The sequence below is a fragment of the Delphinapterus leucas genome, chromosome 2 (assembly GCF_059928025.1).
Source record: "Delphinapterus leucas isolate spDelLeu-1000000601 "Yukka" chromosome 2, BTC_Dleu_Yukka2, whole genome shotgun sequence".
NCBI classification, from domain to species: Eukaryota; Metazoa; Chordata; class Mammalia; order Artiodactyla; family Monodontidae; genus Delphinapterus; species Delphinapterus leucas.
The window spans coordinates 133631506-133647780 of NC_143130.1; the positions used below are offsets into that span (position 1 = coordinate 133631506).

General features: G+C 42.1%; 1 protein-coding gene across 1 annotated transcript; it reads left to right on the forward strand.

The window, feature by feature from the left end:
* Nucleotides 1-661: 661 nt before the first annotated feature.
* PTGER2 (prostaglandin E receptor 2) lies at nucleotides 662-14581 on the forward strand. Its single transcript, XM_022570565.3, has 2 exons — nucleotides 662-1731; nucleotides 10926-14581. The coding sequence occupies exons 1-2, from the start codon at nucleotides 889-891 to the stop codon at nucleotides 11145-11147; spliced, it is 1065 nt and encodes a 354-aa protein (XP_022426273.1). The 5' UTR covers nucleotides 662-888; the 3' UTR covers nucleotides 11148-14581.
* The last annotated feature ends 1694 nt before the right edge of the window (nucleotides 14582-16275 follow it).

Sequence of the window (16275 nt, forward strand, 5' to 3'; positions counted from 1 at the left end):
TTTTTTTTTAATGGTTTTTTAAACAAGTGGTTATTCGTTATGGTGTTGACATAAGATAAGGCGAAATGCTGGGAACCGAATCAAAACGACAGTGCAACAGGCAGCTTGGTGTGAGCGTGTTTTGGTTCCTTGAATGCACAGGCTTGCTTTTCACTTCCTCCTAACTCTGGTCCCGCCTTCTTGGTGTGTTTTCCTGAAAATGCTTTTAAAAAGAAAAGAAAAAGAACATATCGGTCTTACTGCAAGCCGTCTTTGGTGTCTGTTGTTCCCTTCTTTTTCACGTCTCACGGAACTGGGTCCTCCTAACTTCTCTACTGTTTAGTGAGTTGCTTAGCTCTCCCCGGCGTTGCCCGCCTTCTGTAAATCCTACGCAGACCCCGCCAGTGCCCCGCACTCCCTCCCAGCCCTCTACCAGGGCTAAACTCTTCCCAGCGGTGGTCAGGCAGCCTGCGGACATCAGCAAGCCGAGCAGCGGAGAACGAGGACCGCTGCTCCCACCGTCCACCCTCGCGCCTCGCCCAGCGCGCACTCCGCCCCTGCACTCCCGGAGAGACTTGCAGTGTGACGCGCCCACCTCCCGGCGGCTCGCGGGCTCTCGCTCTGGGACAGCCGCCACCCCCGGGAGACGTGGAAGCGGCGGCGGCGGCGGCGGCTCCCCAGGAGCCTGGAGCGCCGCATGGATGCGGCAGCAGAGCGGCTTCTCCTCGAGCCTTGGGAGACCCGGGCAGAGCCCGCCCTCTATGCGCGCTGGGGGCCGGCAGGGGGCTCTGGATTTCGGTCCCTCCCCTTTCCCTGGGTGTCTCGGAGCACTCCGGCTCTCAGACCCTCCTCCAGCCAGGTGCAGGCCGGCGGGGGAGGAGGACGCATCTCTTCTTCCGGCGCCCCACCATGGGCAATACCTCCAATGACTCCTGGCCAGAGAACTGCGATACTCGACAGTGGCTCCCCTCCGGCGAAAGCCCAGCCATCAGCTCCGTGATGTTCTCGGCCGGGGTGCTGGGGAACCTCATCGCGCTGGCGCTGCTGGTGCGCCGCTGGCTGGGGGACTCGGGGCGCAGCGCCGGCCGCGGGAACTCCATCTCGCTGTTCCACGTGCTGGTGACAGAGTTGGTGTTCACCGATCTGCTCGGGACCTGCCTCATCAGCCCTGTGGTGCTGGCTTCGTATGCGCGGAACCAGACCCTGGTGGCCCTGGAGCCCCAGAGGCGCGTGTGCACCTACTTTGCCTTCTCCATGACCTTCTTCAGCCTGGCCACCATGCTCATGCTCTTCGCCATGGCCCTGGAGCGCTACCTAGCCATCGGACACCCCTACTTCTACCAGCGCTGGGTCACATGCCGTGGTGGCCTGGCTGTGCTGCCCGTCATCTACACAGTCTCCCTGCTCTTTTGCTCCCTGCCGCTGCTGGACCACCGGCAGTACGCCCAGTACTGCCCTGGGACGTGGTGCTTCATCGGGCATGAGCAGACCACGTACCTGCGGCTTTACGCCACCTTGCTGCTACTGCTCATCATCGCGGTGCTCGCCTGCAACTTCAGTGTCATCCTCAACCTCATCCACATGCATCGCCGGGGCAGGAGAAGACGCTCTGGACCCTCCTTGGGCAGCAGCCGGGGCGGCCCTGGCAGCCACAGGAAAGGAGAAAGGGTATCCATGGCGGAGGAGACGGACCATCTCATTCTCTTGGCTATCATGACCATCACCTTCGCCGTCTGCTCCTTGCCTTTCACGGTGAGTCGCTCCCTTCATTTCCACAGAGGAACCGGGCAGCCTTCTCACACTCTCCCCTCTTACTCCCACCCTTTCCACCACCACACACATTTTGCAACTTGTAAAATTATGGCCTCATTTGTAAAGGGTCTATAGCCTTCCCCTCTCACTTCTCACCTTTGCCCCACTTCCTACTTCCCTAACCCCAGCAAACGGGCATCTCTATGCTACTGCTTCTCATTTACCAACACAGTCCCCCTGAAAGGGAGTCCTGGCTCTCCACTAAGCCAGCGCAGACTGCCACCCTAGAGCCCGAAGCCACTGTACAAGGCCAGTCTGGCTTAGTACCTGACGAAGAAGCAGCCCCTTCCACCTTTGGGTAGTTGTCAGTTACAACCTGACTTCCCTGAGCTGTAGTTCGCCTCCCAGTGCCCCCCATCCACTGGTGCTAGTTCTCCAGGCTCTGCCTTCTGTTTCTCACAGAGCAAAATGTAATACTCAACCCATAGCCTTCCATTGAGAATGGTCCCAGGTGAGAAGGGTCCATGTTGCCAGAAGTCCAGAGCATTCATTGTCTTAAAAGCTCAACAAAACCTAGCTTACAGATTTCCCAAACTACATATTGGGAGTATAACTCTTTGTTGCCATGAAAATTCATAATATGTTCATAATGATAATTAGAGGAAAGGCTGCTTGCTTGGAGGAACCCCTTGCCTAGGTTCTGGGCTGGGTGCTGCCCTGGTTGGGGGCAACATCAGTGGTTAGTTCCATGATGCTGTGAGTTTGAGCCTCCTAAGGTGTAATGTGGGTAGCAGAGCCTGGGATGTATCCGAGCATGTGCTGGCCTCTTACAGAGAAATGAGAGCTCAGTTTTAGCAGCTCCGCTTCCAAATCTTCAGAAGCACAAGACTGACCCTACAGGGAATAAACAGTTGGCAGTGACTCTCACCTGACACAGTCTTGGAGAAAAGAAAAAGATAAACGATGCTGCCATTGGTCAGTGTGACCTGTAGAAGCTCAAGAAGTAACTTTATCCTACTTCCCGCCTCCCTCACTGCTTTAGATTATTTTCATTAAACTCATCCATAGAGGTGGGAGAGGACACAGGATCCTAAAAGCCTAGATATGACCCTCCCACACACACAAATTAACTCCCTTTCTTACCTGTGTTCTCTCCTCCCTGGTCCCCACTGTCCTCACACTTCTGCCCCATCTTCTGTCAGGGTAGAAGCTGCTCTGAATCAATAAGTTACACTTTGAGAGGAATGAGATGGAGTATGTAAAAGATGCCCTTTTATAAAATGAAGTAGGATGTGGGAGGCTGCATCTCCCATTCACCCTGAACTGGGGAGTTTGCAACAGAAATGCTGTGAGGTAGAAACCAACATGGCTTCCACAAGTTTGTTTTGTTTTACTGGTAGAACTGGTAGAACTACATTAGGAGCTAAATTAACTTTTTGGTGTTGGGACTAGGATGCAGAACATACACGTATCTGTGAGAGAAAGCATTTCAAGTTCCACTAAACAACTTAGAATTTAACATGAGAGACATAAACCATTTCTGAATTGGGGGGTACCTGTTTTGGATTGGTGGGAATCAGGATGTCAGTCCTTAGAGTTTTATCTATCATTTGTGAGTGTGTACGTATAAAAATACCTTCCACCCTCAGCTACTTAAAATAGCTTGGGAACAGGCTCAGAGGCGACCACACACTTGTGAAAAGGTTTGTTATTCCCTTTGAGGAGGAGAGCAGGAGGAAAAGCTCTCCCCCTTGATCATGACTGACCCGCAGCATAAACTGTATTTTTTTAAATAAAGGCAGTTGATTTTCAATAGGTTCCCCAGTTTTCAAGTAAATTTGCCTTTTGCCATGAGAATTCCATCATTGCCATATGTTGATTTTCAGATACACACACGCAAACACACACACTCGTTTCCTTTACTATTAAGCCAGGGGCAACTGCAGAGTTGCCAAATGGAAGAACTAGAAGTCTGGTTAGAAAGGGTGGGGACGTAGGAAGCTTGCTTTGAAGCTGAGTTTTTATCTGAGTGCCTGTTTATGGCTTTGGGGGGCCAGATGAAGATTATGAGGGGGCTTTAGCTCCTTCAAGCCACTCCTTGGCATTGACAGTATCAGCAAATATTATCTAGGGTCTCTTCTGCGTGTATGCATGGCAAAGAGTCCCAGAAAAAGAGTGGGAAAAATGCCTAGTGTTAATGTAATCTAGAAAGTTGGCTACACTGACTTCTTGCCTTGGGGCTAACATGACACATTTTCCAGATGAACTACAGATAACCCAGTAGGTGCAAAACAGATATTCGAACTGTACCCTAAATGGGAAGTACCAAGTCATCTCTCAATAGGGAAATTTACTTTGACCATTGACTAATTTTATTTTATCACTAGATTGTTGATACTTGTCAGTATCTTTCATTTACACAGCACTTTAAGCATTAGGAAATGCTACACTATCCAGAATTTAGTTACTTCTTGGAAGGCTTATCTGACAATTCAAATCTCAAAGCTACTGAATGGTGCATTACATTCTGCTATTTCAGAACGCTTGGCATGTATCCCTGGGGGGTGCTTTTCCCCCATGTCCTTTTATTCTACTTGGCCCACACTAAAATTGTGGTCAGAAATGGCCTACACCAATCTCCCGCCCAAGGCAGGAATCATTTCCACATATCCTAACCCGGGCTCTGATAGAAAAGGCAAGGGCTTCTGGTTGCCTTCAGAAATTCTCCTGTTCTTCTATAATAGCACACGCAGCCCAGTAGAAATACAGCATGAACCACAAATGCAAGCCACATAAGGAATTTCAAATTTTCTTGTAGCCACATGACAAAAAGTAAAAAGAAACAATTGAAATTAATTATTAGTATATTTTATTTAACCCAGTATATCTAAAATATTATCTAGGCAAAATGTATCAATGTAAAATAATTATTAATGAACTATTCCAACTAATTTTCTTCCTGTGTCCCAGAAAATACTAGTAATCTACCCTGTCTCTGGCTCTTTCTAACTCGGGATAACAGAACTGCTTTCTGTGGCCCTCAAAGTGGGCCATGCCACTGGCCCAGCAAGGAGAGCTCACAGCTGTGTACCCAGTGGGACAACAGCCTAATGAGCACTCCAGGAATGAGAAGAGGGGAGTGGGGAATTGAGGAAACCTGAACTGCTAAGGAATGTCAGCCATTGTCCCAAGGTGTGGGCAGGTTACAATTACTGCTTCCTCCAAGAATGCCAGCCTAGGACTTTCAAAGTTTGGGAATTGAAACTCAAAATATTAAATGCCCAGCACGCTGTAATGAAGTCAAGTTCAACTTCAAATGTCATTATTATCAACATCAAAATGGCTAACATTTTTTTTTAAACATCTTTATTGGAGTATAATTGCTTTACAATGGTGTGTTAGTTTCTGCTTTATAACAAAATGAATCAGCTATACATATACATATATCCCCATATCTCCTCCCTCTTGCGTCTCCCTCCCACCCTCCTTATCCCACCCCTCTAGGTGGTCACAAAGCACCGAGCTGATCTCCCTGTGCTATGCGGCTGCTTCCCACTAGCTATCTATTTTACGTTTGGTAGTGTATATATACGTCCATGCCACTCTCTCACTTTGTCCCAGCTTACCCTTCCCCCTCCCCGTGTTCTCAAGTCTGTTCTCCATGTTTGCGTCTTTATTCCTGTCCTGAATGGCTAACATTTTTGAGTGCGAATTTTTTACATACTTCAATCCATTATCTTCACAGCAATCTGTCAGATAGGTAGCATTTTTACTCCCATTTTACAAATGAGGCAAATAACTTACCCTGGGTCCCACAGCTAGTGAGTGAGTGCTGGAGCCAGGATTCAAAGCCAGGCAGCTTAAGCACAGAGCCTGTGCTTTTAATCACAATACTGTCGGAAAGTACTCATTTCAGGGGTAACATATGAGAAGATTAATCCAAGATTTATAAGAGAATTGTGAAGATGTTATAAATATCTGGCCCACTTTGTCTCTTAATTTCAACTTTTAGCTTTAAAAATACAATGGCAAAGACCTTTTTCTCCTTATCAGATCAAGGGGCCTGAGCTAGGGCCAAGGGTAGTTTCTTTTTTCTTCTGCACTGACCTATGCATTAAAAGGCTGAGTCTGAGATTTTAGGAGATCGGCTAGTGTAAATGCGGGTCTAAATTAAGAAATAATCAGATTACCCCTCACATAAAATTTTCTGTTGGTACACATAAGATATAACTGATTTTTTAAAAAAGCATTATTTTGGCGATCCAATATAAAGTCACGCGTAGGACCAACAACATATTCCAGACTGTTTATGCACTAAAGGAATATTGCGTAAATTAATACATTCCTCATGTTAATCAGATATTGTCATCATTTCACAGTGAAAAATAGAAACTTTCTTCCTGAAATGAAACAGGACACAGGAAATATACCAGACCTCCATTCTTGACTCAGATACTGTTTGTCTTTTAATTTCCAACCCATATCTAGCCATTTTTTCACTACTTTACTAATAATTGTGAATAACTTCTGGTCATTTTAAACTGTTTTCCCCATGTCATTAGGATAAAGTGCTTATGCATTTTATTCAGTTCTAAAATTTCAAGAGTGAACCATTGACTCATTCTAAAATGTCTTCATCTTTAGAAATTCTTTAGGGCTATAATTTCTAGGTTACTCTGATTAGTGGAAATCTGATCTTTGAAATACAAAGCAAACTCAAGTAAAGAGTACTGGAGTTTCCCATTCATTCCTGTACTCTTTATGTAAAAGGTAACATGAATGGGGGTTGTAAAACTGATTTGAAATTTGTCAATTACATACATGCACAGTATCACAATTCTAGTAGGGATGAAAGAGAAATTCAGAAATCTCTATGCATAACCAAAACAAACTTTGCCTGGTGATATTTTGAGTTAATATCCATGTACTCCTGGAAGGCCCTTTATCATTCATACATCATCAATGATGTGTTTGGGAATTGTTGAAAGAGTTTTAACACACCTTACCTTTTAAGAGAAAGTTCTTCTATATGAGTGTTTTCACTTGGCACCTTTTCCTTTGCCATTTGATATTATGAAATTGTGGTTGTAAATAATGACATAATTACACTGAGTTTTAAAAATTTAGACAGCAAGAACTATGGTCCTTTTCCCTAAAGAGAAGTGGTGCGTTATGTCTACACCCTTGGTCAAGGTGATGCCTGCCATCTAGCTGTGGAAAGTGTGGAAGAAAGAAAAGACACAAAGAAAACCAAGTAGCTACTTAGATATAGCCATGGTTTTAAAATCTATAAACAGGAGAAATAATACCCATAAATCTTTGTGACACATTTGGAAAAAAGTCTCCTACAAACCCATAATCAGTCAGTGGTGAATTTCATGTGAGACTTTACGTCAGAGGCTTTTTATATAGATGGTGGCAGAGTGTGTAGTGGCTAAGAGGAAAGTCTGGGTCCTGCTACTATAATTGCATGGCTCCCCTACTTACCTGCGGTGTGATTTGGGACAGGATAACTAATTGCCTGAGCCTTGATCTCCTCCTTACTAAAATGGGAGTAATAACACTTTACAGATTTGTATAAAGATTAAACACAACAAGACACAAATTGCTTAGCACCATGCCTGGCATACAGGTATTCAGTAAATATTAGCTACTCTTTCCATAGGATTCCGTTTCCAAAGGAAAATCATTTTATATTAATGACCAGGAACTGAATTCTGGAAGCTCCGTGTCATTTGTTTGATTGGCCAGGCCTAAGTGGGTCTTTTGTTTTTAAGTGTGATAAATGAATGATTTTAAACTATTTCAATTTTGGGGTAAGGGTCTAAAGCAGTGGGTTTCAACTTTGCCTGTGTATTAGGATCACCTGGGGGGCTTTAAAAGCCCTGACACCTGGGTTACAGCCCAGACTAATTAAATCAGAGTCTCTGAGAGAGGGAGCAAGCTATCAGAGTAGTTTTATTTCTTTATTTAAAAATTTTTTTTCCATCAGAATATTTTTAATTATCCACAGGTGATTTCAGTGCACAGCCAAACACATTTCTCATTTACTCTAAAATTCTGAACCCACTATGTAGTCACATTAAAGGTAGGAAAGTAGCTGAAAGAAACAGTGCCAGGTCAGTGCCAAGATAAAGTTTTCCATGGAGGTGGCAAGGATTCTATGGAAGACAAAAGAATACTAATTTTCCTCTGTGCCGCTTTCCAGGTATCACAAGCTCTGTATTCTTAGCAAAACCCTATAGAGAGAGTCTGTCCTAAGGAATTAAAACTCACTAGGCTGGTTTACATTAGTCCTTGGTATTTTTCTCATAGCAGATTTACTTGTAGTATGTGCAAAAGCATGTATAAATTCTACCAGCCTCTGAAGCTGAAGTCCAGAATATCACCGAAACATTATTAATTAATTGACTTCTATCCATTGTGTCAGCCTTTAATTAAAATCCAGGATCAGCTGGAGGGAGAGGGAATGAGGAGTTAGTGTTTAATGGGTACAGAGTTTCAGTTTAGGAAGTTGTAAAAAGTTCTGGAGATGGATGGTGGTGATGGTTGCTGTTCCCTGTTCTTTTTATATGATGGTCAGTCAAGTGCAGCCACAAGAGGAGACAGGAGATGCTCCAGGAAACAGTTTATCAAACTCACAGGTCTGAAAAACAGGAAGCACTGCGTAACGTGCAGGGCCACACGAGGAAGTACCAGTGCAGGTCAGTAGGAAAAAGAAGCAGGAGCTGGGGAGAGCCTGTGCCACGGACTTTACTGGAGTTTCTGAGGGAAAGACAAGGCAGAGTAGGGGAAACAGTTTAGGACTGGCTATTTTGAAGCATTTCGACAGGCTGTAAGCTATACGAGTAGCCCCTAGTCGCCCAGTACAAGGCCTTGGAATGATGAAAGCTGCCTCCGAGGGGTAAAGGGCCACACAGCGGAGCTCTGCATTGGTTAGTTTGCATATCAAGCGATTGCTTCTGGGTAAGCCCTTGGCTATCTCTAAGTATTGGCTAGCCCTGGAAGGGGCAGTCTCTCCCCAGCCAGAAAGTTTTTATGATGTCAAAACATCACAATATACAGAAAATAAAAATACAAACAGTACAGTTGCACAACAATGCGAATGTACTTAATGACACTTGAAAATGGTTAAAATGGTAAATTCTATTCTATGTATAATTTAAATTAAAAAGAAAAAACCCAGGGTCCACAAGATTGAAAATGGTGAACTCTAGGCAAAAGCCAAGAACCGAAGGAAAAAAATGGAGAGGTAGGAGAAGACAAAACTTACATCAAGAACTTCAAGGTTCTCTGAAGTATGTCTCTTTTCCAAGCATAAAAGAGGAAATTATCTTCTACAACATATTGGCCAGCTCCTAAAATGCAAATTTTAAGCATTTCTAAAAATTACTCAGCATAGTGGATGAAAAGGAAAGGAAACAAATAGTACAGAATTGCTTCATCCTCTAAAACCATTTTTCACTTCTCATTGGTCTGTCACACTCTAAAGAGATCAGGAACTATGGTTTGGGTTATTTGCCACAGAAAACCTGACTCATCTTCATGTGTGACCCATGACACTAGAGGCTGAGCCCTCTCTACATGGCCCACTAGACAATCCAGTATTATATTCTTTGGCAAAATTAGATCTAAACTCAGCTACAGACTTTTTCTACAACAGAATGCTCAGTTGTGTGTGTGTGTGTGTGTGTGTGTGTGTGTGTGGTGACTAATATATTTTAATCTATCGCGTTTATGTACACTGTTATCCTGAATTCCTAAACTTCAAAATCGCTCCTTAAATACACCATATAAGTACTATCAATTTCTCATTCAAAATAGTTTAGCTGACAAGAAAATTATTGCTCCCTTGCATATCCCCACCTAACTTTCCTCTTCTCTGTATACTTAGGGACATCCACCATCAGTTCTTTCTTTCTTTTTTTCCTTTACTCATCTGCCAAGTCTTTTCTCCATTCCCTTAAGCCAAGATTCTCTGGCATAAACACCTATGGCTGCCAAACCTTCCTGATATTGTCCTAACATAAGCAACCCAAAGATGACTACTCTTCTCCCTCCCTGCAATTTGCTTTGTATATCCAGTTGCCAGATGCCTGCGGAGTAAGTAGTGGGGGGGAAAGGAAACAAACCATTCCTTCTTCTGGCAAGGGAGAGTGGAGGAAAGAAGGAATAGCTCTCTAACTCACCAGCTGCCTTTGGTAAGAAAGTCCCAGGAGCTCTATAAACAACTGGTTTCAAACGACTAGGTATGATTTACATGTTTCTCTCTTTTCTGTAAGCCATGTGGAAATGTTTGATCTTTATCAAGCATGTACTGGCCCATTCTCTGCAATCTGACCAAAAAGTTGTGTTGTTCCCTAAATATCTAAGAAATCGGATGAGAGCTGGTATACTGCTTTGAGGACATTGGCCAATGCGTAAAGATGTGTCAGTGGCCAATGCATAAAGATGTGTCAGCTTTCCGGTGTTTAGGACTTTGTTCTGAAGACCTTTGGTCTAACATAGGCGACCTGGATGTAGCACACAGTGAGCGCTGCTCTGGTGTCAAGGGACTTGGAATTTGTGTCCTGAGTCGGCCACTAACCAGCCCTGGGAACTTGGGCAAGTCCCTCACCTTCTCTGCACCGTGGTGTCCTCACTGGTAAAATGGAGATAATAAAGACTAACGTTGGGGGAACAGTTATTAAGTGAGCAGTTTTCAGTAGCTGACCCGGATGATTTCCTCTCATCCTGCCAACAACCCCAAGAATAGGTATTGTTATCGTTATCACCCATTTTAAAGATGCAGAAATGAAGGCACAAAGAGGTTAGTTTTCTTACTTATGGTCCCAAAGCTATCTGTGGAGCCAGGATTCAAACCCAGGCAGCCCAACGGCCAGAACACAGGCTCTGTTGTGTGCCCTCTCACTGAATTGTCGTAATGAAGCCAGATTCAGTTTTTGGAAGTAAATGCAACATGTTGTTATTAACTCACTTCCTCATCTGTCAGAAAGAGACAATACTTATGTTTCAGAGTGTCTGTAAGGCATAAACATGTGCGAGAGGAGTGAGATTTTGCTACCTCTCTCTCACCACTACGACCACACACAAAACACGTTTTGCTTTTCAGTCTTAAGAAATTGCATATGGTCTAAGCCTGTCCACTGCTACAATGTAAAACTAACATCCTTTTCCCCTTTTGCTTCTTACAGATTTTTGCATATATGAATGAAACCTCTTCCCGGAAAGAAAAGTGGGACCTCCAAGCTCTTAGATTTTTATCAATTAATTCAATAATTGACCCTTGGGTCTTTGCCATCCTGAGGCCTCCTGTTCTGAGACTAATGCGTTCAGTCCTCTGTTGTCGGGTTTCATTAAGAACACAAGATGCAACACAAACTTCCTGTTCTGCACAGTCAAATGCCAGTAAATAGGTTGACCTTTGAGGATGGTAGTTAAGAAGTGCTTAGTGAGCCAGCATCTGGAAGATCATTTTAAAATGGTTCCTTGGAGAAATGGAGAAAAGTTAGTTTATAAATACAATGAAGCTACCCTAATAAAACAGAGCAAACAAACATTTCAGTACTGGTTTGGGCTACAGACGTGCTGACAAGGCACTTCGTGGAAGGTATCAGAAGGCTCTATAAAACCTACCGTCAAAGAGCATGTTCCGTGGCCTTTAGAGGAACAACCAATTGCATTTAAGATCCAGTGCCTTTCGATTTAAGCTTTCCTGTTGAATGAGAAACCATGTAGTTTTGTAATTTGTTTAAAACCCTAAATAGTTACTGTGTTTTCTATTTTAATCTTCTAGGCTAGTACCATTATAAACAAACAGTGCACAGTCAGACCAGATAAAACTTCTTACGTATTCTCTAGGAAGTGAATATGTGCAAGCAACCAAGCCCGGTGTCTTGTGATCGTCCTTTCTTTGGACAATGAATCTGAAAACCATAGGTACTTTGTACTGTATGTTTGTGTATGTGGGAGTGCTCTCTTTTTACAACAGTATAACTCAGTATTACTGAGTAGGCTCAGCTCATTAATGTCAGCTTTTTCACCACCCACAAGAAGCTGTGTGTCAGAGCGTCAGGTTATTTATTTTATAACATCTGCCGTGCTAATAGTAACCAAAAAGGCTAGGAATTTTCCTCTCAACAATAAACAGTAGACTATTAAGAGAGGTAATTCTGATTAATACTCTTCATTCTATTTCCAGGGAATCGTATATGTGGCTATGTCTGAAGCCAGATATTAGGATTAAAAACGGAAAAATCTGGTCAGTTCTTCAGATACACTGGAACTCTTTTAATGCTGATGTTGAGGACATAACTAACATCTACTCTATAGGAGGTTGTATTGTAGCAAAATTCATCTGGGAAATATGGCTTGACTCACACTGTATAGGAAATCATGTAACAGTGAGTCATATCTTAATATATTTCTAAATCTAAATGTTTGGCATTATGTAAACTCGGCATAAAATATTTCAGTGAATTTGCACTGTTTAATCATATCTTATTTACAGTGTAAACTCATCTGAAATGTTACAAAAATAAACTATAAAACAAAAAATTGAAAATGGGATAGTATGTGATCAATTCCCCCCAAACAACAATTTATAATTAGTGTAGATATAATAATGTTTTAAATGAGATAAAAGTGGAAATTTTTCATTTAATTTGGCAGGTTTTTAAAGTGTGGCTGTATTACAGATTAGAGTTTGAAATATTCAATACAGTACTTGGTATTAGAGGATTTTTTCCCTTATACATGGTCTTTGAAATAGCGGACACCTTATTTTTTTGCAGTGAGTAGTTATTACAGCATAGTTGTAATAAAAAACCAAAAAAGAATGTTAGCCTCATTGAGTTGCTTACGCAAAACTATTTCCTATAAGTAGTTATCAGACTAGATGATCACTTAGGAGTGATTCCAGACCTATCTAGAAATCAGTGTATTTTGACACAATCTATGTCAAAGCATCCCTTATTTTAAAAAGAATAAATGAATGGTTTGCTTTCCTACTAATTTAAACAAACCAGGCAAAGTTTAACTTAGCTAAAATCTGGACGTTTAAATAAATCTTCCCTGTCCACCAAGTATTCTAGAGTTAAGAAATTGTTCTAAATAGGATTAACTAGGCTCATGGGTAATTCCTAAACATAAAATTCTAAAGTTACTTTGAATCTGGAAGATTAATTTCCTTTATCAGATGACTTTTTTCCCCTCCAAATGAAAATGTTAAGTACAATCATTCACCGTACCTCACCACCCCCCAAAATCCTCGAATAATGCCTGAGAACTTAAAAACACAAACTTGGACATAATATCACTACTGGGAACAAAATTTTCACTCTGTGAAAATGAGTTTAAGTCATTAAGAACTGATAGATTTCCAGCACTTTGATTCCTAGTATACTCCTGTTCCTTGCACTGTGTTAAATGACTAAATCCTGTTATTTCATCTGCACTGATATTTACATAGAAGGAATTGAAAGTTAAAGTCCTATGTAATAGTAAACTGCTTACTATTAATGGAAATTTCAAGGTAATAGAAAAAATTACTGATATTAGATATGTAAATATTTTTAAATTTTTAAAAATATTTTTAAAAATCACGTCACATCAGACGTACCTGTTTAAGTTTACTGACTCATTTTCAAGTAAAATAAAAAACACAGAATTTAGCCTGGTATATCAGAGAACTGAATTGTGACGAAAAAAGACCTAGATTTTATTCTTTGCCCCTAACAGTGAGTGGAATGAAAAGGGAGAAAGAAACTATAGTGGGTGTTCAACTCAGAATGCCAGCCCTAACTTTAGGTGTCCAGAAATGGGATGGGCCAAAGCAGTCTATCCTAAGCTGAATTTCCTGGATGGTTCACTGTGGCCCCAGGTCATCTTTCCCAAGAGAAAACTGGGAAACTCTGGTACTAAACTGTGGCCTTGAATCTCTAAAGATCCTGATAGGGCCTGAGTTTGCTTAGAAACTATAGAAAGCCTCCCAAAGACTTGAATCTCAAAGTGGTCTGGACCCATGACAACCTAGAGCCAGAGCAAGGCTCTAGAAACAGCACCAACCCAAAACTGCCATGCTGGCGGAGGCTGTGAGCCCTGGGCAGGTGTAGGGAAAATCCGATCCACAACACTATGTTCTCAGTGTAATTCAGTTCAACTGTTGGTGCCCCTGCCGGCTCACATCAGTGCACTTTGAAAGACAGACTGCCCTCTTGCTATCGTAATGTCAGCTCTGCTTTGAACCAAGAAGAAACCAACATATTCAAGTTTAGAATTCGATGACTTTGAAAGGCAGGGGAAGACAATTAGCTCACACTTAAGATGAGGGTTTTTCTTTTCCTTCACTTAGCCAAATCTAGTGGTTTAAGCCAAAAATAATGGTTTTCTGAATTTGGGGAAAGCCCCTATTTGAGTCCTTCACAGAGAAACAGTCTTCCCTGCAGATTTAATATGTGTGGACTTGGCAATACCTACTCATGATGACCATCTTCTGCCTTTATGAAACACAACTCCGTTGGAATTTCTCTCTGATTGCACGTTTAAAACATACCTATAATCATTATACTAACAGCATTATCATTGATTTTTTTTTAATTTACAAAGCATTTGATCACCTGCAATACACACTATGGAAATAAATGTCATTTTAGCAATTCACAGAAGCTATAGTCTAATTTATACATGGGAACAAGGCCATGTATTGGGCATTAATTTTATTTCAGAAAGTTACTTTATTTTCTGGTAGGTTTTATGATTTTTATTGTAAGTAAATTTTCTTGAATTATATTTTTGTATTTCCTATAAAATGTATGTACAATTAAAGGTCAGTTTGGGAGTTTTAATTCTGTGATCTGTGTGTTTCATTTTCTAAAATATGCCAAGTCAAACAGATCAGTAAAGATTCCAGCAGAAAGAGCTGGCATATTGAAAAGGGTAATTGAGGACTGTTGACTGAAAGGAATATTTACAGAGGGAAGGGCAGGGTTAAGGGAATCAACAAGGGATGGTGGAGGAGCCCTTGGAAGCTGCTATCACTCCCAGGCCTGAAGGAACAAGGGAGGAGCCATGAAAGCTGTGTCCCACCCAACAGAAGCTATGGCCTTAAGTAGGGAAGCATAGCTGCTGCCGAACCACAGGGAGGGAGGGAAGGGACTACCTTCCTGGAAGATCTTCCTGCTCTTCTGCCTGTTCCTCCCATTGGCCAAACCCAACTATAATCCAGAGAGTAAGGGGAACCTGGGTAATGCAGTCCATGAAGACCACAGTACAGGTGGAGAGTAGACTTAGAGGAGCAGATGAAGGATGTCCAGCATAAGGAGATTAAAAGTATGTTCTCCTTTTTAAAATTACACCAACAGCTCTGTGGTGACCTAAATGGGAAGGAAATCCAAAAAAAAAAAAGGGGATATATGTATAGCTGATTCACTTTGCTGTACAGCAGAAACTAACACAACATTGTAAAGCAACTATACTCCAATAAAAATTTTTAAAAATAAAATTACACAAAAACTGAAAACACAGAATGTGCAGCCTTTCTTTCTGCCTTCTACTCCAAATAGATATCCTCTAGCAAGCTTGGGAAATAAGCATCAGCCCCACGTGTATGGAAAGGGGTAAAATACTATAGATTCCCTTACCAAAATATTTATCCTAGACCCTGTTCCCTTGAGGCTCAGCATTTACATTTATCCCACCCTGGAGGCAGTTTATATGATTGGAGGAGAGAAAGGAAATCGGACTGAAGCATCTTTCTGCTTTCCCTGCCCACAGCAGTACAGATTAATAGCTCTTCCTAAGCAGAAGAAAGGGTGATAGTCACGTATACTGGTCTAGCAATCAACCGAAACTTACTTTTAAGAAGGACCAGAGGAGTGAGAAAAATCTAGAAAAATATCATTTAGTGCTGAGGGTAGGCCATATCCCCAAACTTAACATAAGCTGGGATGCATCTACACAGCTATTGTAGAGAAAGAGTATCTATAGCAATTCAGCAATTCTGCATAGTTTAAAATGCTGGTAAAAATATCAAGAAAAAGCAAATTTTAACAAAATGGGAAAAGATTGGACAAAGCAAGTCTCCTAAGGCCATCTGTCCATGTTGCCCTTACTGCTACCACAGGATTTATCTTTACTCTCTCTTTAGTCTCCTCCCTTTATCCCTTTCTGGAGCGTACTTTTCCTTGCAGACTAACCCCTTTTCCCCTTCTACCAGGTCCTATCGTCTTTGATGCACACACTCAAACTTTCCCCTTTCAGCAAACTCTAGATTTATCCAGGGGATATTAAAGATGTGTGACACTGCTGGTTGTGTTCTCAGACACGTTATTTAACCTCTCTGACTTTCAGTTTCCTCATCTATAAAGATAATAAAATTATCCACCAATGTAATTATTTTGAGGATTAAATGAGTAAGCACATACAGGACATTCAGCACAGTGCCTGGACGCGGTAAATGCAAATAAGGTTAGGGATTAGTACTTTCTCAGATGCCTGGTTCAATGGCCCCTCTGACCTCTTCACACACGTCTGACTCAGATTGCT